Source organism: Liolophura sinensis, chromosome 6 (genome assembly GCF_032854445.1).
Source record: "Liolophura sinensis isolate JHLJ2023 chromosome 6, CUHK_Ljap_v2, whole genome shotgun sequence".
NCBI lineage: Eukaryota > Metazoa > Mollusca > Polyplacophora > Chitonida > Chitonidae > Liolophura > Liolophura sinensis.
The window spans coordinates 78195806-78217109 of record NC_088300.1 but is presented as its reverse complement, the minus strand read 5'-3'; the positions used below and the strand labels follow the sequence as shown (position 1 = coordinate 78217109).

Genomic DNA, 21304 nt, shown 5'->3' with positions numbered 1-21304 from the left:
TGTTTTGATATGGTTCTGCAGGTGATACCTACTACGTTCACATAATTCGGACAGTTGTGTCAGTGCTTTCCCACCAACAGATTTTGTGTGGCATTCATATCGTCTGTTGAGACAGCTATTGTTGTCGTGAAGTAGACAACAGTTTGAGGAAATCTTCAAATGTGCTGCTCAGAAACTTTTTGATCTTCCTACTAGGCCTACTTGTAGTCCCAGGACTTCCTGGTTTTGCAACCCCTTCTATCTCCCTCTTGGAAATCTTGTTTGATGTGGGGAACAAAACTGAGAATGAGTAAAGTAAAGTAACAACTACGTGATCACATGAGCAGATTTTTTGGGACGACCACGCCAGTTTCATCTCTAGTACAATGTGACGGTCGATTGTAGGCCAACTTGTACCTTGTAATTGAAGCAGGCCAGTTGCAAGATGTCATCCATCCCACAAGGCTGCGCCCCAAAGCCTCTCAAATCTGGAGAACTCGATATTTGTGTGAAGGGGATTTTGGTAAGGAAACGTTTTCTTATTTTCATGATTCTGAGTCCAGACCACGTAATTTTTCGGCGCTGGACACAAGCTGAATGACCATGTTCACGTTGTTCTAGTCGTGGCTTGCTGCCATTCCCCCCTGAAGGATACATAGTAAAATTTCAGAAAACAGTTACAAACCTAGCTCCCTAACCTGTTCAGTTACTTCTTTACAATGCTTATGGTTCTAGACTGCCAGACTGATAAAATGTCGAGCAGCCGGAATGAAACAGGTATAAACTTAGGCACAAGGTGTCCTTTAATGTCAACTTTTGCAAAAAGGAAAGTCTAAATATAATGTGCAGGACAAATAGGTTTATTATTATTTTAAATGATCTTTAAGCTTGTGATCCCACTGGACAAAGGATGTATGGTATAATTAAAGCGATGGTACAGTCAGTTGGACAGTACTTCCAAAAATTTATTTGTAAACATTACCTAGAGTAAATAACTTAATTCACTGACCTTGACCTTGGAAGGACTTGGCCACAATAAGTGGTTTACAGTACCTTGTCACCAAAATGGTAGCGAAAACCAGTGTTGTGAGGCACCGTATTTGAGGAACATCTGCCTGGTCTCTCCACCAAACTGTCAACAAAACTTGGACAGGTAAAGCAATAATTTAACCCTCCATGTTTGAGGAACATGTGTCTGGGTTCTCCACCAAACTGTCCTCAAGGTAAATCAATGACTGGGACAAGTAAGGCAGTGAGACACCACTGGTCAAGTTTGACGTGCAGAGTTGACATGGATCATTTGAATAATAAGCCAGCCCAGCAAAGCCATATAGAGTCTGAGCACATGTCACCTTGCTTATACACTGTATAAACATGTATAAAGAGCTAACAGCCAGCAAACAACAAATCATGTGCCGTGCAAGTGAACAGAGACAATGGTAAAATTATAAATTATGGAAGACATGTCTTTTGGCATACCATGGTATCAGTTTGCACCAAGAATCTTTGACTGTTTACGGTGAGTTTGACTTTGACAGCTGAGAGTATTCTGTAGTGGTCATGCGGGGAAAAGTTGGATCGCTCAATTTTTCTTGTCCGTTCTTGTTGATGTATCATATTGCAAGGAAATTTGAGGAAGCTGACGAACGAAACCATCCTACTATTCGTGTTAAAACTAATACTGGCTCAAAAAACGTCACTAGGGAAATGTATGAATGAATCTGTTGTTTGGTTGAACTAAGAAAAGCTCAGCTCAGTAGAAACAAAATATCACCGACTAATCAGTTAAATAAAAACCCTCCATTTCATCACTATAGCGACCACGATTCTACTGGGCTAGGGGCACGGCGGGGGGGGTTTTGAGTGTTAGTTGCACTCCAAGCAAGATCAATGATGAAGTAATATCCGAAAAAATCGTACTATGAACGGAAAATATGCTTGAAATATAGGGGTAATTAACATGTGTAAAAAATACCCAAAAATGAAAATTTTGAAAAAAAAAAAATTTTGGGCGTAAATTTTCTTCATTTGGCTTAGACTTAGGCTGCTAAGTGGGAAAACAAGATTGCATGTATGACACTGACAGCAGGCACAGTTGGTGTGTGGGATTAACATAAATTCCTTATCTTATTAAGTGGAAGCCAAATTTCAGTATGCATGCCTGTTTACATTCACTGGAAGTGTTAACAGTGGTAGGTACAATTCTTTTTTTTGTTTGGATGGCAATTATTGCAAGTGTATCTTTTCTATACAAGTGCATGAACTAACAAGGAAAAATTTTCAGTGTCTGTGACATCCCGCTAAATGTCTGGTAAAATGGTAAAATGAATGGCCTAGGTTAAATATTGTACTTGTGTTGCATTGTTCTTTATTATTTTGTTGTTCAGTAGTTCATTGATTACTCATCATATGTTTAGTTTGTTCCACTACTTATTGGTTCATGTTTGTCATGGGGAGATTGCAACAGAAAGTGTGATTGTTTTCAGAAATAAATGTCGAACACACCTTACATGAATATGGAAGCTCTTGTTGTTCTCACTGCCACATGTGCAAGACCTTGGGTGAAGTGCTAAGCCTTTGTCACAATCCTAGCTGATGGTGTGACTGTTTTATTTATTGAAACAGAATTAAGCTTTGTTCTTGGTGCATGAAGTGATTGGTGTGACCAGAGTTGGCCTAGCCGCTGTCATCCTGTACCATGACACCTACATGTAGCTCTGGTATGCTGGCTGCTGGATGTTATCATGTGTGCACAGAGTTACTAAATGTAAACATGTGTAAACTTTGTTAACATGGTTAAGGTATTGAATTATAATGTACAAAGTCAGTCACTGAGCTAAATCAGGCCTGCAAGTAGTGTGCCCTTTTCTGAAAGCTAAATGTACATGTACATTTGAAAAACTGACACATGTTTCTGACACACTCTATATTACATACATGTTATGCTCAGTGAATACATACCGAGATTAGTCTGGCTAAAAGCAAAGAATTACATTTCTTTCCCACATCTTTTGAAAATTAAAGATATGGATTTGTTGTTCGTTAGATGGACAATTGGTAGCCATCTGAAAAAAAGAAACTTCATATTCCTGCTTTACATGTAAATTGGCTGAAAAGAGCAGACCAAGTGTCCCAAAAATTAGAAGAATTAAGGTAGGCTATGTTGGTGTTATCATTTTCAGTAACTTCTTAATACATGGTTTAACCTGATTGCTTTGGAACTAATATTTGGGAACCGTATTTTATGACAATCTCCAACCGTAAATTACCCACATTTTCAGTTTTTGGGTTGGCAAAAACTCAACTGCAGATGACTAGATGCACATGTATGACGATATGAGTGTGTGAAGAGGGCGTATTATCAGCACTTATTCTGAGGGCTTTATAATGTGCTGTATTCATGTACAGCAAGCTTGGGTCGTGGGAATCAGACACACTCTTTATTGCAGTTGAAAGGAAGTGACGAAGTGCTGTATGAGCCTATCAATTATGCTCAAGGTGTGTTATAAAGGTTTGACTGTAATAGGAGTGAATTAAAAGAATATTTATCAGGAAGGTTGGACTTGTAAACTGGCTGCTCAAACAATACATATACATGTATCAGGAAGGTTGGGCCTGTAAACTGGCTGCTCAGACAATACATGTAGATATATCAGGAAGGTTGGGGGCCTCCGTGGCTCAGTCGGTTAGCGCGCTAGCGCAGCGTAGTGACCCAGAAGCCTCTCACCAATGCTGTCGCTGTGAGTTCAAGACCAGCTTATGCTGGCTTCCTCTCCGCCCAGCAATCTGCGGATGGTCATGGGTTTCCCCCGGGCTCTTCCCGGTTTCCACCCACTACAATGCCGCCCGCCGTCATATAAGCTGGCTGCTCAAACAATACATATACATGTATCAGGAAGGTTGGGCCTGTAAACTGGCTGCTCAAACAATACATGTACATGTATCAGGAAAGTTGGGCCTGTAAACTGGCTGCTCAAACAATACATGTACATGTATCAGGAAAGTTGGGCCTGTAAACTGGCTGCTCATACAATACATGTACATATATCAGGAAGGTTGGGCCTATGAACTGGCTTCTCAAACAATACATGTACATGTATCAGGAAGGTTGGACCTGTAGACTGGCTGCTCAAACAATACATGTACATGTATATATGACAGGTTGGGCCTGTAAACTGGTTGCTCAAACAATACATGTACATGTATCAGGAAGTAGACTGGCTGCTCAAACAAGTAAACTAACTGCTAAAACAATACATGTACATGTATCAGGAAGGTTGGGCCTGTGAACTGGCTGCTCAAACAATACATGTACATGTATCAGGAAGGTTGGACCTGTAAACTGGCTGCTCAAACAATACATGTACATGTATCAGGAAGGATGGGCCTGTAAACTAACTGCTCAAACAATACATGTACATGTATCAGGAAGGTTGGGCCTGTAAACTGGCTGCTCAAACAATACATGTACATGTATCAGGAAGGTTGGGCCTGTAACCTGGCTGCTCAAATAATACATGTACATGTATCAGGGAGTAAACTGGCTGCTCAAACAATATATGTACATGTATCAGGAAGGTTGGACAGATAAATTGGCTGCTCATGCAATACATGTACATGTATCAGGAAGGTTGAGGCTGTAAACTGGCTGCTCAAACAATAAATGTACATCTTTCAGGAAGGTTGGGCCTGTAAACTGGCTGCTCAAACAATACATGTACATGTATCAGGAGGGTTGGGCCTGTAAACTGGCTGCTCAAACATTATATATGCACATATATCAGGAAGGTTGGGCCTGTAAACTGGCTGCTCAAATAATACATGTACATGTGTCAGGAAGGTTGCTATGGGCTTTTTTGAGGGCATACATGAGTGGGTAAGGTTGTACAGTGTTCTAGGTATATGTCGTTGAGGGCTTTGTTGAGAGCATACAGGAATGGGTAAAGTTGTACAGTGTTCTAGGTGTATGTGTCCATAGGCTTTGTTGAGGGCATACATGAGTGGGTAAGGTTGTACAATGGTCTAGGTGTATGTGTCCCTGGCCTTTGTTGAGGGCATACAGGAGTGAGTAAGGTTGTACAGTGCTCTAGGTATATGTGTCCATGGGCTTTGTTGAGGGGATACAGAAGTGAGTAAGGTTGTACAGTGTTCTAGGTATATGTGTTCATGGGCTTTTTTGAGGGCATACAGGAGTGGGTAAGGTTGTACAATGTTCTAGGTGTATGTGTCCATGGGCTTTGTTGAGGACATACCGAAGTGGGTAAGGTTGTACAATGTTCTAGGTATATGTGTCCATGGGCTTTGTTGAGGGCATACATGAGTGGGTAAAGTTGTACAATGTTCTAGGTATATGTGTCCATGGGCTTTGTTGAGGGGATACAGATGTGGGTAAGGTTGTGCAATGTTCTAGGTATATGTGTCCATAGGCTTTGTTGAAGGCATACAGATGTGGGTAAGGTTGTACAGTGTTCTAGGTATATGTGTCCATGGGCTTTGTTGAGGGCATACAGGAGTGGGTAAGGTTGTACAGTGTTCTAGGTATTTGTGTCCATGGGCTTTTTTCAGGGCATACAGGAGTGGGTAAGGTTGTACAGTGTTCTAGGTATATGTGTCCATGGGCTTTGTTGAGGGCATACTGGAGTGGATAAGGTTGTACAGTGTTCTAGGTATATGTGTCCATAGGCTTGTTGAGGGCATACAGAAGTGGGTAAGGTTGTACAGTGTTCTAGGTATATGTGTTCATGGGCTTCATTGAGGGCATACAGGAGTGGGTAAGGTTGTACAGTGTTCTAGGCATATGTGTCCATAGGCTTTGTTGAGGGCATACAGGAGTAGGTAAGGTTGTACAGTGTTCTAGGTATATGTGTCCATAGGCTTTGTTGAGGACATACAGGAGTGGGTAAGGTTGTACAGTGTTCTAGGTATATGTGTCCATGGGCTTTGTTGAGGGTGTACAGAAAGTGGATAAGCTACTGGTAATTTGCCATTGACTGATATCTGCTGAGCTTTGTACTCTTGGCTCTGAACCTGTCATAGACCTATAGATGTAAACTAAAAACAAGACTTTACTGACCTGACACTTATGGGTACATACATTTATAATGTACATGGAGTACATTCAGTGTAAAACAGCGTGCTAGTCTAGTTTTATTTTTGGACATTTTTTTTAAATTGTGTGGTAAACGTTGACTCTATGTTATGCTTTTGGATGTATCCACTAATAGTTGAATAGGTGACAGGCATAGTGCGCATGAAAGGACCTATAACCTCCAAGGTTACTTGATATCAGAACTGTGCATTTAGGTCACATGTGTGTAAATAAAGCTGTATGTTGAAACTGTGGTTAGCCATATACTGGTTCTACACAATATGTATGCACATTCAAGCACGACAGGAGGAAGTTAATTTGTCTGCCACAAATCCAGTAGCTGGTTTATTTTATGAACACAAATTAATATTGACATTAAAGGAATTTTTTTGTAATGCTGCATGTATGTGTGATGAATGCTGCTCGTGGGGAATTGTGGTTAATCCTCAGTGTAGCCCACATTGGGGATAACAGAGTGTGAACACCTAGCATGCAGTAAGTGTCATGGTGTTCATATTCAGTTTTCAGTAAAAATGATGTCACATTCTTGTGTAGATAATTGGGCAGTGTACCCTTGTATCCCTTTTGGAGGGTGGAGCCACATGTATGGGTTACACTGTATGCCTTTGACGTGGTCTGAGGGATGTACATGTACCACTCTCATCAGTGTAAAACCTTCTGGCAAAGCCATTCCCACTGATCTTCCTTACACAACTTTACAGGAGGAAACTTTTGTATTTGTACATGTATGTCAAACTTTAATTTTCTTAGAATCATTGTAATAAACTTTTCTGGTTTTCTCATCCCGATCACATACATGTGTATATTGGTAGCAAACCTCCTATATTTGGATCTATCCAACAAATTACATGTAGCTGGTTTGTTGCTGCGTGTGTTTACTCCTCCAAACGGGCTGTCAGGGTTATCTACACTAGAACGGGCATGGGTGTCAACAGTAATACCCCTGGCCTCCAAAACCGGCTGTCAAAGCTGTCCACAGTAATGCACCTGTAGAAGGCTGACAGAGCTTTACTCGTCCATAACGTATTATCAGAGCTGTCTGCATTAATAGTCCTCCAAACACTCTTCCAAAATGGGCTGTCAGAGTTGTCTACAGTAATACTCCTTCAAAACTGGCTGTCAGAGCTATGTACAGTAATACACCTCTAAAACGAGCTGTCAAAGCTGTCCATAGTAATACTGCTCCAAGAGGGGCTGTCAGAGCTGTCTACAGTAATACTCCTCCAAAACTTGCTATCAAAGCTGTTTGCAGTACCTTGGTTGAATATATGATGTTTAGAATTTTGATGATACCATAATGGTGTATTATGCATGGTTTACAAAAGACACAGTGCTATATACATGTAATGCTAGGTTGTCTCCCTTGAAAGACGGACGGAGCTTTCTGCTCAGGTTCGCTGCACCCTGCCAGTGCAGGGTTACTGCACTCTGTCAGTGCAGATCATTGATATACATTCATTGACACAGCAGTGAATCATAAGTAGATGTCACTCAGCAGCCACGGGTGACAGCAGGCTATTGCAGAGAACACATGGTATTGTGATCAGTTTGAAGCCAGGGCCGACCAGGAGCAGGTATCTCCACTAAGATCAGTACAATAGAATAATAGTTTTCCCACCATCCTTTCCGACACTCCCCCTAAAGCATTGCTCTACAAGAAGAATGTCATGTGGATATTGATATTATTTAAAAAATGCAGGTACTATATATGCTTGTTAGATAGTTAGTTGTACTTTTCAGTTCAATACTTTAAAGTATCACGTTCTGTCAATCAGGGAGCTCCCGGATAGCACAGTTGGTAGATCGTCAGCTTCGAGAGCAATAGATCAAGAATCAATCCTGGGTCGAGTCACACCTAAGACTTTAAGAGGTAGTTGTAATTTCCTCGCTTGGCGTTCAGCATGATTGGGATAGTGCAATGACCGGTTGACGGGTATCAGTGTAATGGCTTGGGCGGGGCGGCTTATTTACCTTTGGTAAGTCGTCTCAGTGAAGCAGCACTAGATAAAAGTGTTGGAAATTCGTCCTGCAACAAGGAGGTACTATCCATACACCCTAAGGATTCCTTCGTCGTCTTATGACTGAAAAATTGTTGAGCACGATGTTAAACCCCTAGCACTATCTCTATCAATCAGGGTTAATTAAAAGCATGGGTTTCTGAGTGTTAACATTTCCATGTGCTCTCATTACAAGTATGTTTTAGTAAACAATGCGAAGGAAGATCGAATGTTAGCAATTTGTGCATGAAATAAGTACATGTATGTCTTGTACAGTAGTGATTTCAAAAGTTAATTTAGAATTTTATGCAATGATTACATTAAATTTTTGTTGACAACCTGGATGGACCACCTACAATGTCTGCATTTGCTTACTGGCTGGGACATTGCTTTACCCCCAAATTCTAATGCATTAACTGCCTGTTGATCAGCAGGTCATCAACAGAGCATTTATTCAGTAGCCATGCGGGGTACCCCGTTACCGAGGTATGAACCATAGGGCAGGCCAAGTACATGTCCACTGTTGCTTACATGGCTGGAGCACTGCTTTATTCCTACGCATACATGCAACATGTGCGCTGTCAATACTGGTGTAAAGCAGTTGGACATGTCCGGTAATGGTTGTGCCCAAGGGCTAAATGTAGATAATATGTATGCGCTATGAAGCCCCATAAGGTTAATAATATGGACTAATCAATGAAGCTCAGGGTTTGTGTCGATTAACAAATATAACTTTGATGTATATGCTGGGCAGGTGATTTGGAATATGCTTGTGTTTTCTGCAGATGTTTCGTGTGTAACTTTTTCAGATGTAGTCACAACACTATTTTTAGGGTTTTGAAGGTACCTGTACATAATATCAGTGGCCTGTAATTCAAAAGCTGTGGGAGCTAAAAATTTGTAATCTGCACTAAATTGTAACCCAAGCTCTCTTTGTGGGGTTTGAACCATCATAAACTACAGGAACCATGGATAGTTTTCTTGCTTCAAGTGTTAAGTCATATTACCCTATTTCAGAAATAGAAATTTAAGGCCAGTCTTCTAACCTAGACTTACATGGTAACTAGGCAGCTGTTAAACTGTTGACGGTTATGTGACTGTCCATGATTTCCCAAAACAGACAGTGGATCTATAACATACCAGCATCGCTGAGTTGCTGATTAACTGTTACAACATTAGAGTTCTACACTAATCATAACACAGACTCTGCAGTAATCTTAGTAGGAGCTCTATAGTAATCTTAGTAGGAGCTCTACAGTAATATTAGAATGGACTCTACAGTAATCTTAGCAGGAGCTCTACAGTAATCTTAGTTGGGATTCTACAATAATATTAGGGGGGATACTACAGTTATCTTAGCAGAAACTCTACAGTAATCTTAGCAGAAACTCTACAGTAATCTTAGCAGAAAATCTTCAGTAATGTTAGGAGGGACTCTATAGTAATATTAGCAAGACCTCTATAGTAATCTCAACAGGAGCTCTACGGTAATCTTAACAGGGACTCTACAGTAGTCTTAACAGAAGCTCTACAGTAATATTAGGAGGGACTCTACAGTAATCTGTGCAGGAGCTGTATATTAACCTTAGTAGGAGCTATACAGTAATCTTAACAGGGACTCTACAGTAGTCTTAACAGAAGCTCTACAGTAATATTAGGAGGGACTCTACAGTAATCTGTGCAGGAGCTGTATATTAACCTTAGTAGGAGCTATACAGTAATCTTAATAGGGACTCTACAGTAATCTTAGCAAGAACTCAACAGTAATCTTAGTAGGAGCTCTACAGTAATAATAGCAGGAGCTCTACAGTAATATTAGCAGGAGCTCTACAGTTATCTTAGCAGGAGCTCTACAGTAATCATAACAAGCGCTCTACAGTAATCTGAGCAGGGCCTCTACGGTAATCTTAGCAGGAGCTTTACAGTAATCTTAGCAGGTCAACAGTAATCTTAGCAGGAGGTCTACAGTACATTGCAAATTTAACCAGGACTCTGCAGTAATCTCAACAGGAGGTCTACAGTACATTGCAAATTTAACCAGAACGCTACAGTAATCTTTGCAGGAGCTCTGCAGTAATCTTAGCAGGAACTCTACAGCAATCTTAACGGGAGCTCTACAGTAAACTTAGTAGGAGCTCTACAGTACATTGCAAATTTAACCAGAATTCTACAGTAATCCTAACAGGAGCTCAACAGTAAACTTTGTAGGAGCTCTACAGTACATTGCAAATTTAACCAGAATTCTACAGTAATCTTAAAAGGAGCTCTACAGCAAACTTAGCAGAGACTCTACAGTAAACTCAGTTGGAGCCCTACAGTAAATTTTTTAGGTACCCTACAGTAAACATAGAAAGCACTCTACACTAAACTTAGCAGGAACTGTGAAGTAAACTTAGCAGGGACTGCAGTAAACTTAGCAGTAACTTCACAGGAAACTTAGCAGCGATTCTTCAGCAAACTTTACAAGGACTGCAGTAAACTCAGCAGCTGCTTCATAGAAAACTTGGCATGGACTCAACACTAAACTTAGCAGAGACTCTACAGTAAACTCAGTTGGAGCCCTACAGTAAATTTTTTAGGTACCCTACAGTAAACATAGAAAGCACTCTACACTAAACTTAGCAGGAACTGTGAAGTAAACTTAGCAGGGACTGCAGTAAACTTAGCAGTAACTTCACAGGAAACTTAGCAGCGATTCTTCAGCAAACTTTACAAGGACTGCAGTAAACTCAGCAGCTGCTTCATAGAAAACTTGGCATGGACTCAACACTAAACTTAGGAGAGACTCTACAGCAAACTTAGCAAAAGCTGTATAGTAAACTTAGCAACTCTACAGTAAACTTAATGAGCAGAGACTGTATACTAAACTTAGGATGAACTTTACATTGAACTTGACAGAAGCTCTGCAGTAAAAATTTGTCTGCTGAAGTTTTGGTATATTTGTATCACTGTTTTGTTTTTTGTATTTACCAGTCAAAGTCCTGGCAAACAAAACAGTGTTACCTGTGTCCAGCCTGGGGCATCCGACCACAGAGAATAGAGGCCTACGATGTGGAGGAGAACGATGGGAAAACTGCTAAGCTATGGAAGGTGTTCAACCTGCAGGGCCTGAAGAAGGTCATCATCAAACACAAAGCTGGAGACAACCATCTGGAAGTGACGACAAAGAAAGACAAGTTTTGTTTTGCCTGTAAGGACGAGTTGGAGATAAATGACTGGGAGGGCTACTTACAGGGCTTGATCAGAACTGCAGGTGATTGTGCGCGTCATTTAGATGGAAAGGCTGAGGACAGTGTGAGTCATGATGGCGAGTCTCAAGCTGATGATGACAACAATGCTCATCTCTTTGATGAGAACATCCTTTACGAATCAGCTGATCCTCGTAAGTTTTTTTTACTGTTGTGCAAAGCGGAAAATCTGGCAACCTTGGATGATGCACATATCTGTACCTGTGCATGTAGGTAGTGGACAGGGTACATGTACATATGCTGGTGTTAATCTACATGTGCAGGGATTTGTGCAATCATGTTTGGGTTAGAAACAATATACAAGCATACTTCCTTAATTATTTCTCTTTCCCTTTCCCTTTCCTTATTAGCCTTGATTGCATTCACATGCAGTTGTAAACTGATGAATCAGAGCTTACAGCGTACGTCCAAACAGTTCGTTTGTTAATTTATAACTGAGATTAAATGACAGCATCAGTTGTTTTAATGTTAAATTATATGAAACATACATGAAACGTATTTGAAAAATTGTACTTTTGCATACTGCTGTGTGAAAAGGCTTGTGAAGTTTGGATGGATATGTGTGTAAATATTATCCATATATATACATGCTTGACGTGTGAACATTAAAAACATGCATGTTCATGTAGGAGTTCAGTGATCTATAGAGATAAGTAGCTTGTAGTGAAAATTTCTGCAGGTATAATACAAATTCTTGCATTCTTGATTGTTGAACTGGATGAAAATGTTTTCTTTGAGAGAATGAATCTTCAGAATGTACACAGGCTGAGATGTACAGGGCTGGTAAATTTAGGGCAGAACTTGTTAAAGGAAAACAAAAAAAATGAGGAATGAAACGTACATGTTTTGTATATTGATCTACCGTGCTAGAAAGACTTCACGCCATTCTGTAGTCTAGCACAGTAATACACCAGAGAAAGATAAGACAACACGTCTTCATCATTGAAGGCCCCAAGCCGCACTGCTTTATTCAGAGAAGATATCTCGTGATATATTACAACATGTACCTATTAATCAACATTATTTTATCTTAATCATACTTCTTACAGCACATGCACTTTTCTCTAGCAAATTTTGAACACAAATTTGGAACCTCAGAGTCATTTTGGCCAAGGTAATGAGGCAGGAAGTGATGTCAAAAAAACAAAAAAAATCATCTGTTGTCTCTACTATTAGTTTAAACATTTGCATTCTCTTTATGTAAAATATGCTCCACGTGATTCTAGCCCACATCTGAAACAATTTAATTGGTGAATGATGATTAAATAGTTCCGCATGAGACTGTAACCCCACAAACATCCACGTTGAACGATCAAAGCATGTTAGAGTAAATGTTAGTACTGATTTGATTTATTTGATTGTTGGTTTACGCCATACTCAAGAATATTTCACTAAATATATGACAGCGGCCAGCGTTATAGTGGGAGAGAACTAGACAGAGCCAAGCGAAAAACCACAATCATCGGCAGATTGCTGGCAGATCTGCATGTATTAAGCTCAGCATTTTGCATGCGGTACAAGTAAAGCACAGTGACAAGGAAGTGTATGTTCCAAAGCTAATGGTCTGAGTGCGGATTAATTACTGTAAATTACAAAATCCAAGTCTAAGTTCATGTTTGCTTGTCATATGACCGAAAAAAGGTAAAGAGGTAAATGTTAGAGTGACATCTGAGCTCAGGTTTTGTAACATTAGCGTACAATAACAAGAAGGAGGGGACGTTTCATTTTTGATGCTCTGTGTTTAATTTATTACAACGTCCCTTTTATGCAATAGAACCCATGCTAGGGTAAATGTTTAAGTACTTGATGTATTGAGCTGAAGTTTTACATTCATATGTCTCCCACATCATCTACATGTGAGCATCATCTACAAACTGTGTGGTTTACCATCTCGCTTTTATGGCAGTGTGCACCAGGTAATGACAAACTGTGTGGTTTAGGTAATGATAAGATCTCACCATCTTGCTACGTGGCAGTGTGCTCCAGCTAATGACAAACTGTTTGATTTACGTAATAATAAGATCTCACCATCTGGCTACGTGGAAGTGTGCACCAAGTAATGACAAACTGTGTAGTTTACATAATGATAAGATTTCACCATCTCGCTTTTATGGCAGTGTGCATGGCAGTGCGCACCAGGTAATGACAAACTGTGTGGTTTACGTAATAATAAGATCTCACCATCTCCCTGTGTGTCAGTGTGCACCAGGTAATGGCAAACGGTGTGGTTTACGTAGTGATAAGATCTCACCATCTCTGTGTGTGGCAGTGTGCACCAGGTAATGGCAAACGGTGTGGTTTACGTAGTGATAAGATCTCACCATCTCTGTGTGTGGCAGTGTGCACCAGGTAATGACAAACTGTGTGGTTTAGGTAATGATAAGATCTCACCATCTCTGTGCGTGGCAGCGTGCACCAGGTAATGACAAACTGTGTGGTTTACATAATGATAAGATCTCACCATTTCCCTGTGTGGCAGTTTGCCCCAGGTAATGACAAACTGTGTGGTTTACATGATGATAACATCTAACAATCTCTGTGCGTGGCAGTGTGCACCAGGTAATGACGAACTGTGTGGTTTACGTATTGATAACATCTCACCATCTTGCTACGTGGCAGTGTGCTCCAGGTAATGGCAAACTGTGTGGTTTACGCAATGATAAGATCTCACCATCTTGCTACGTGGCAGTGTGCTCCAGGTAATGACAAACTGTGTGGTTTACATAATGATAACATCTCACCATCTCTGTGCGTGGCAGTGTGCACCAGGTAATGACGAACTGTGTGGTTTACGTATTGATAACATCTCACCATCTTGCTACATGGCAGTGTGCTCCAGGTAATGGCAAACTGTGTGGGCCAATGATAAGATCTCACCATCTTGCTACGTGGCAGTGTGCTCCAGGTAATGACAAACTGTGTGGTTTACATAATGACATCTGTGCCAAAAAAAAACAAAAAAATTAGTTAATCTTACTTCTACACTTTGTGGTAAGGCTGTGATCTTGTCAAATAGAAATGGAGTGAATTACATACATGGACAAAAACAAGATGTTAGGTACGGCCATGACAGGACCAGCCTCATGTTGTCCGCCAGCCTCATAATTTATTTGTAATCAGGTTTCAGGTATGTCATAAAATATAAGGGGAACAGTTCATTTACAAATCTACACAAGTCCTGAGCTTCCTTGATTATTCCATTAATTAACCATATGGATCTTCATATCACATGGATATTGTGTATATTTGGCACTTGGGCACTACCATTACCGGACATGTCCAATTGCTTTACACCAGTATTGACAGCGCACATGTTGCATGTATGCGTAGGAATAAAGCAGTGCTCCAGCCATGTAAGCAACAGTGGACATGTACTTGGCCTGCCCTACTGGTTCAATGCTGTACATCAGTAACAAGGTACCCCACAAGCCTGATGAATGAATGCACTGCTGACCGCCTGGTCGACTGGCAGTTATTGTATTCGAACTTGGGGTTAAAGCAATGTGGAAGGATGGTGGGAAAACTATTATCCTCGTGTACAGATCTTAGTGGAGATACGTGCCTGCTCCTGGTCAGCACTGGCTTCAAACTGATCACAATACCATGTGTTCTCTGCAATAGCCTGCTGTCACCCGTGGCTGCTGAGTGACATCTACATGTGATTCACTGCTGTGTCAATGAATGTATATCAATGATCTGCACTGGCAGAGTGCAGTAACCCTGCACTGGCAGGGTGCAGTGAACCTGAGCAGAAAGCTCCGTCTGTCTTTGAAAGGAGTAGTACTAGTTGAGCACTACATGTATATAGGACTGTGTCTTTTGTAAGCGATACATAATACGCCATCATACTAATAGTATCACATGCCTGATTGTTAATCACATGCACTACTACAGTATGAGGCTGGTGGACAGCACAGATCTGGGATTTCTTATTCATCAATTGTTTCGCTTATGTTTTCAGAGATGCAGTTTGAAGTATCTGTTCAGCCCAATTCTGACACAGAGAGGCTGCAGCTTATTGGAACATATTTGCTGACCATCACAGACTTCACACTGTCCCTGGTGGACAAGACTCTCGGCAAACCTCTATGTATATGGCCCTACAAATGTATTAGGCGTTACGGCAAAACTCCCACTGTGTTTTCCATTGAAGTCGGTCGGAGATCTACCACAGGGCCAGGATGCTTTTCATTCCACACAACGAAGGGAATTGAAATTTTCAAACTGGCGCAGGCCAAATTGGAAAAAATGCGTCAAATAGATATGTTGTATCTGAAGACTGCGGGAATCGAGGCACATCAAGGTGCTAGTTTGACGAATAATGATTCTGGTATTCCTCGAAGCCACTCAGTGGATTCTGATCACAAAGGCAACCACAACGCCGATCAAGATCGGAGAAGTTACCCAGTCTGCAAACACCAACAGGTGACAGTAGACAACAACAAGAATATATCGCTCGGGGTAGAGACAGCTCTGGGCCATGGGTCAGCAGGTCAACTCAGCAAAAAGGAAAAAAAGAAAGCAGAGAAGGCTAAACCCAAAGAGGACAAGAAAAAATTGGGTAAATCTAAATCGAAGGAGAAAGATGAAGTTAAACCTGACAAAATGTTCAGCAACACAGCTAATCTGCTTGACAGAGGGCATTTTCCAGAGCACCCAGTAATGGAAAAGGTCCTACCACATCTAGACCCAAATGCAACCAGTCGATTAAAACATGTAGAGCGCAAACCAATGGGTATACTTTCAAAGCCGTCTCCTCCTCCGAGTACTGTGAAACCAGAGCTTAAAGTGGCAGTGAATCCTGTGGGTAAATCTGATGGTTCAACACCAGAGGAACTGTATTCGTTACCAGCCAATAAATCTGTTAGAGCAAGGCCGTTTCCCAAGACTAATGTGGCTAAGGCAGTTGAGAGGCCGTATGAGGAGCCAGATCTGGCATTTGTCAGTGGTGGTGTGTTACAGGGTACCGCGGCCTATGAGCTTGAAGACTGTTACGATGAAGTGGAACCGAGGACACTGCCTACTCCAGCAGGGGCAAGCCAGAAGAATAGATCTCCCGCCAAAGTCACAAATACCAAGCCCAAATCAAAACCCAGCAATAATAAAGGCACAGATTTTGGCACTTATTCCCGTGTCGAAGAGAGGACAAAGGCTTGGAAACATCAGGGCATAGAAAATGAAAGACACATAGAAAATTACAATCAGCACAGCATTACTGATGATGGTCTGTACGAGACTACTGAAGTGCCACCTCCCTCACACAACCTACCACCCCCAATTACATTCAAGGACTTTGAGTCCAACGCTTTTGTAAACAACAATTACGACCATATTCTGGTCCCTAGTGCCAAACCAAGGCTGATGAATAAGGTGAGTGATCCCGAGGCTTACAGTACGTATTCACAAGCCCAGGTGCATTCCCCTGCTGCCAAACCCAAGGTGGAACTTACCAACACTGGGCAAGAGTACGAGGAGGCAGTCCTCTCTCCCTAGTAGTGATTGGTGATTAGTGTCAGCGGGCTACCACTCATGACCTGAAACCCCTGCTACATGCAAAGCTTATACTGTACGTGCATGCTTTGATTCATGGTTACCATGCGACTAATGTGATGTTGACAGTATACCTGGCTGTGGTGTATCTTTGAGCCAACTAAGATTAGAAGGTGCTTCCTGCTATGATTGGGTAACTATATATGCTGCTGTCTCTGGAATGGGCAGGCTGCATACTTATTGATGCCGTGACACTACGCACTGTTGCAGTGTTCCATCATAAACTGATTGTCATGTATGCAGGGTTCTAACTACATCAGTGACATGGACAGACTACACTGTATAAGAATAGTTATCATTGCCAAGATAATGGTGATGCTCTGTGGAGAACAGTTAGATTGTTGATCAAATGACCATGTGAACGCAGGACATATATTTGTACTCCTCTTCATTGTGGCCTTTACTGTGCTACAAGATATCAGTCTTTTGCAGACTTTCATTATTCGAGAAAGGAATAACACACACTGATAAATCATTCTTTGTGAGTCATTATGCAGTGTGTTTTTCTTTTTGTGCATCAGTTATGTTATTCAAGTATGTATGCATGGGGTTTTAGAAGGAGTTATTCACTATACATATACTGTGTCTTCTTGTGATGGGAATTCCATGCAGCCAAAGTTCTGCCGTCACTGAAGTATCAGTATTGGGCAAAGCAGTTCTGTTTCCTTGCTCTGGCTTCACGGTATTTTTAAAAAATACCATTTTTAAGTCTTCGGTATTACCCAACCCGGGTTTCGATCTAGTTCTCCCAACTTCAAAGCAGTCTATTATTTCAGGTCTTCAGAATACTGATTATAGTCGGCCACTATTTATAAATTTGTATTGTCTTCAAACCATGAATACGTGTAGCGGTGCCCAGAAAAATGTTGGGCACACGACTTGAACTTTCAGAGGCCACCTGTATTTAGTGAGTTTGAGGTCTTTCACTGTTTTTCAGCCATGCAGTATCAGTCAAGACACAAATCTTTCCAATTAGCTCTTGAATAATCCAGGTGTTTTGTGCATGTTTTGAAAGATTAGTGCTATACACTTACCCGTAAGAGAAAAATGTGTTACATTTCAACAAATTTTACATTTTCGTCCCGGAAGATAATTTACAAAGTTGTCTTTCTTTTCCTATCTTGTACTTTTGGGATCATTTTTCATTCTTAAATTAATGTTGTTCATACATTTTGCTCTACAAAAGTAGAAATCCATTTCGTAATTGCTCATTTATCACTATTATTCTGTACACTTTCAACATCAGTGGTTGAGGAACTGGTTAGGCCTTTTATGTGAGCTGGCTGATAGTTATAAGGTATGCGCACAAATAGACTAGAAGTATTCATTTTCTGACAAATTTTATTTAATTGTTGAATGTATTGATCACTGATATTTCCTCACAGAATACCTTAGATGGTTTATGTCATATTTAGAATGAAATTCATTGATTTTGGAGATAAATTTTGTTTTCAGATGTTTAGAAATACACAGTCTTAATATTATTTTTGTTATTATTTGATTGGTGTTTTAGGAATTACTCAAGAATATTTCATTTATACGACGGCGGCCGGCATTGTGGTGGGTGGAAACCGGGCACAGCCCGGGGGAAACCCACGACCATCCGACATAGTATTAATAGTGTTACATTTAGATATACGGCCAGTATATAGGCCCATGTACTATTTACTTGCATGTTCATGTAAATTAAGAAATTTAAAAACATGTACTTATAATGATAATTAGTGTTGCTGATTTATGGATACATGATACTGTATGTTTTTATTAAGAATCATGGCTCCTGTCAAAGATTGGAAATTTTTCAAAATGTGTTTTATTATTTGCCTTATTATGCAAATGGTGCTGTATAACAAAGGAACATTCCCAGAACATGGCCAGATTTGAAAGAAATATATTAAATTCCATAACTTGACTGCATGTGTGAACTTAATGAAGTAAATGTTCACCGGTATTCTTGATTTTGTGTATGAACAGCTCCCGAGAGTGAAAAGCCTCTTTGTCATTAAGGTACTATCCAAACTTCTCAGGATGTGTTGGAATAATTTTGACTCATACTTTTACCTGTGTTGAATAAATAACCTGTAGTTCACTGCAGACATTTGCTCCTGCACATGTTTGTAATATGTTTGTAATATTTGTATGACGAATTCCATTATTGAGATCATTCTTAATCATCCTATACAACTGTCAGGTTTCAAATGACAAAGAGTTTTGCATTCATGTCACACTATTTTTGTGACCATCAATTACAATAGTTACTGTGAATCTTGAAAAAAAGGCATATGTACATGTGTGTTCATAATTTTGTGCTTGAAGGTGCAGTATATAGCTGTTATTGTCACAGGTGTGAAAAGTTTAATCCATCGGCTGCATTGTTCTAATAGGTCACATGGAAAACAATCCCAATATATATGACAAAAATTTAACCATCAGTGGTAAGGCATAAAGCTCTTAGATATTCCTGTGCTTAAAAGTGAGTGGCATGAGCTAGTGAGTGTGAACAGCTAAATGTGGACTTGGTGATCTATGTTTTCTAGAAACTGTTGTCATGTTTTTAATAAACTTCATTCTGTTTGATATGCTGGTTGCTGTTTTAAGTGAAGTCCATTCCTGTGATGTATTTCTAGTTCAGTGTTGGGAAGAAAGACAGCATGAATGGCTGTAATGTTGGTATCCTCTGTCAGAAGCTCATGCAGTTTTGAAAAGCATCTGAAATCCAAGGAGAACTTATTGTGAAGGTTACAAGAAGTACCAATTACATGTATCCAGAGGCTTTTCACCTACATGGTTAATACAATGTACGTTCAGTGTATATCTCTATGGCATCAAACAGCCATCAGTTGTTAACCTGGAACTGTGTAAATCCTGTAGGCATGGCTCACTGAGATACACCTGTATATACATGTACATGTATTGTAACTGTTTACATGTAGTTTAGAAGTTAGACATGCAGTTGTCTACTCTAGTGTCCAGGTCTAGTGCTGACAGGCTCTCTGTCTGCCAGCCTGTAACAGAACCAGTGGCCAGCTTATAAAACATACTTAGTGTTAAGTTGCCCTTAGCTAAGTGCACTTTATATATCTACAGCATTTGTCGTCATGAGAGTTACGGGCAAACTTAACTAAGTGACTTAGCTTCAACGAAATCGACCTGAAGCAGAGCCTACACCCAAACCAGGCAGATCTTACAACTTAATGAGGCAGAGAATGCAAGAACACCAGGGAGAGCCTACAACCAAATCAGACTAAGCATACAACCAAAGCAGGCAGAGCCTACAAGGAAAACCACTTTCCCACAGTGCAATTAACTATTAGAAATAGTTATTTCATAGATTTTGATAATTTAACAAATAACACCGTGTGAAAAAAAAAACTTAGTCTTAAATATTTTCATTTAACTACTCAAATTTTATAAAAAGTTGCTATAACAAATCGTACCTTGTGAATGCACCCATAGTTGCTTGGGACCACGCTTACAGTACAAGTAATACTGGGGTATGTAACAAGAATGGATATCTTAGGCTACTGAACCTTGTGCCATTAAGCCCGACAATTTTCCGTTCCTCCCACTGCATCATCACCTTAAAACATCTCTCTAATTTAATCTAGGTATGTAAGGAGGGAAGTTTAGATGCAGAGCATATTATGTACTTCAGACAGAAAACAAATATTTACACTGCCTATAAATTATCAGATCATGTATTTTATTCGTGGTTCCCAGGGAAGGTAGTTTTTGTATGCAATTACAGTACATGTAACCAAAGACATGGCAATGACAATAATTTGGTATTACATAATCACCAAGTGTGGTATTGGAGAGCATGTGGTTATTGACCTTGTCGATTCACATGCTGACCTTGATACCTCCAGTTTACTGTCAGCCAAACTTTTCTCATTGTCAAATGTTCGTCTTCTCATCAGTACATACTATATGAGCAATACCAGTTATGCTGATTCTTTAATAACCACTGGGTACCTTTTTGTCCTGTATATCTTACCCAACTCCAGGAAGATTCAAAAATTGTGTAAAGCACTGGTGTTAAATGAGTGTAATGAATGACACTCTTTCATGTAAATTTTATTTACGTATTTGTTTGGAATTTTTAGTCAGCAAAATATACAGGGCCTAATCCAGCCCTTCTCAGCCTCCGATTACCAGACGCTGCTGTTCCCTCGAAGTGCCCTTTGGGTAAAAAAAAAAACAGAAAAGAACAATAAACGGCTTGAATTCATTATAAGACTCGGATTACTTAGTCGCTAGGCTTCGACTAGCCCATTCGCCACATTACTTTTGGCAAATACAATTTCTGTGTGGCGAAAGCAATGGATACCTTTCAACTTCAGTGGTTTAGCTTTAAAGTTTGTAAATTTACTCAAATTTAAGGTTGGATCCAGGATCAAAAAGGAATATTTGACTTCAAT

The 21304-nt window shown here is 40.2% G+C and overlaps 1 protein-coding gene across 1 annotated transcript; it reads left to right on the top strand.

The window, feature by feature from the left end:
* Window positions 1–267: 267 nt before the first annotated feature.
* Window positions 268–21019, top strand: LOC135469380 (uncharacterized). Its single transcript, XM_064748011.1, has 3 exons — window positions 268–502; window positions 11059–11467; window positions 15295–21019. Exons 1-3 carry the CDS (start codon window positions 425–427, stop codon window positions 16824–16826), a joined length of 2019 nt encoding a protein of 672 aa, XP_064604081.1. The 5' UTR covers window positions 268–424; the 3' UTR covers window positions 16827–21019.
* Window positions 21020–21304: the final 285 nt, after the last annotated feature.

What these genes read in the sequence shown, in the direction of transcription:
- LOC135469380 (XM_064748011.1), top strand. Translation starts at nt 425, where the DNA reads ATGTCATCCATCCCACAAGGCTGCGCCCCAAAGCCTCTCAAATCTGGA. An exon ending in TTTGTGTGAAGGGGATTTTG is followed by an intron (nt 503 to 11,058) that starts GTAAGGAAACGT and finishes TGTATTTACCAG; the next exon opens with TCAAAGTCCTGGCAAACAAA. An exon ending in TTACGAATCAGCTGATCCTC is followed by an intron (nt 11,468 to 15,294) that starts GTAAGTTTTTTT and finishes TTATGTTTTCAG; the next exon opens with AGATGCAGTTTGAAGTATCT.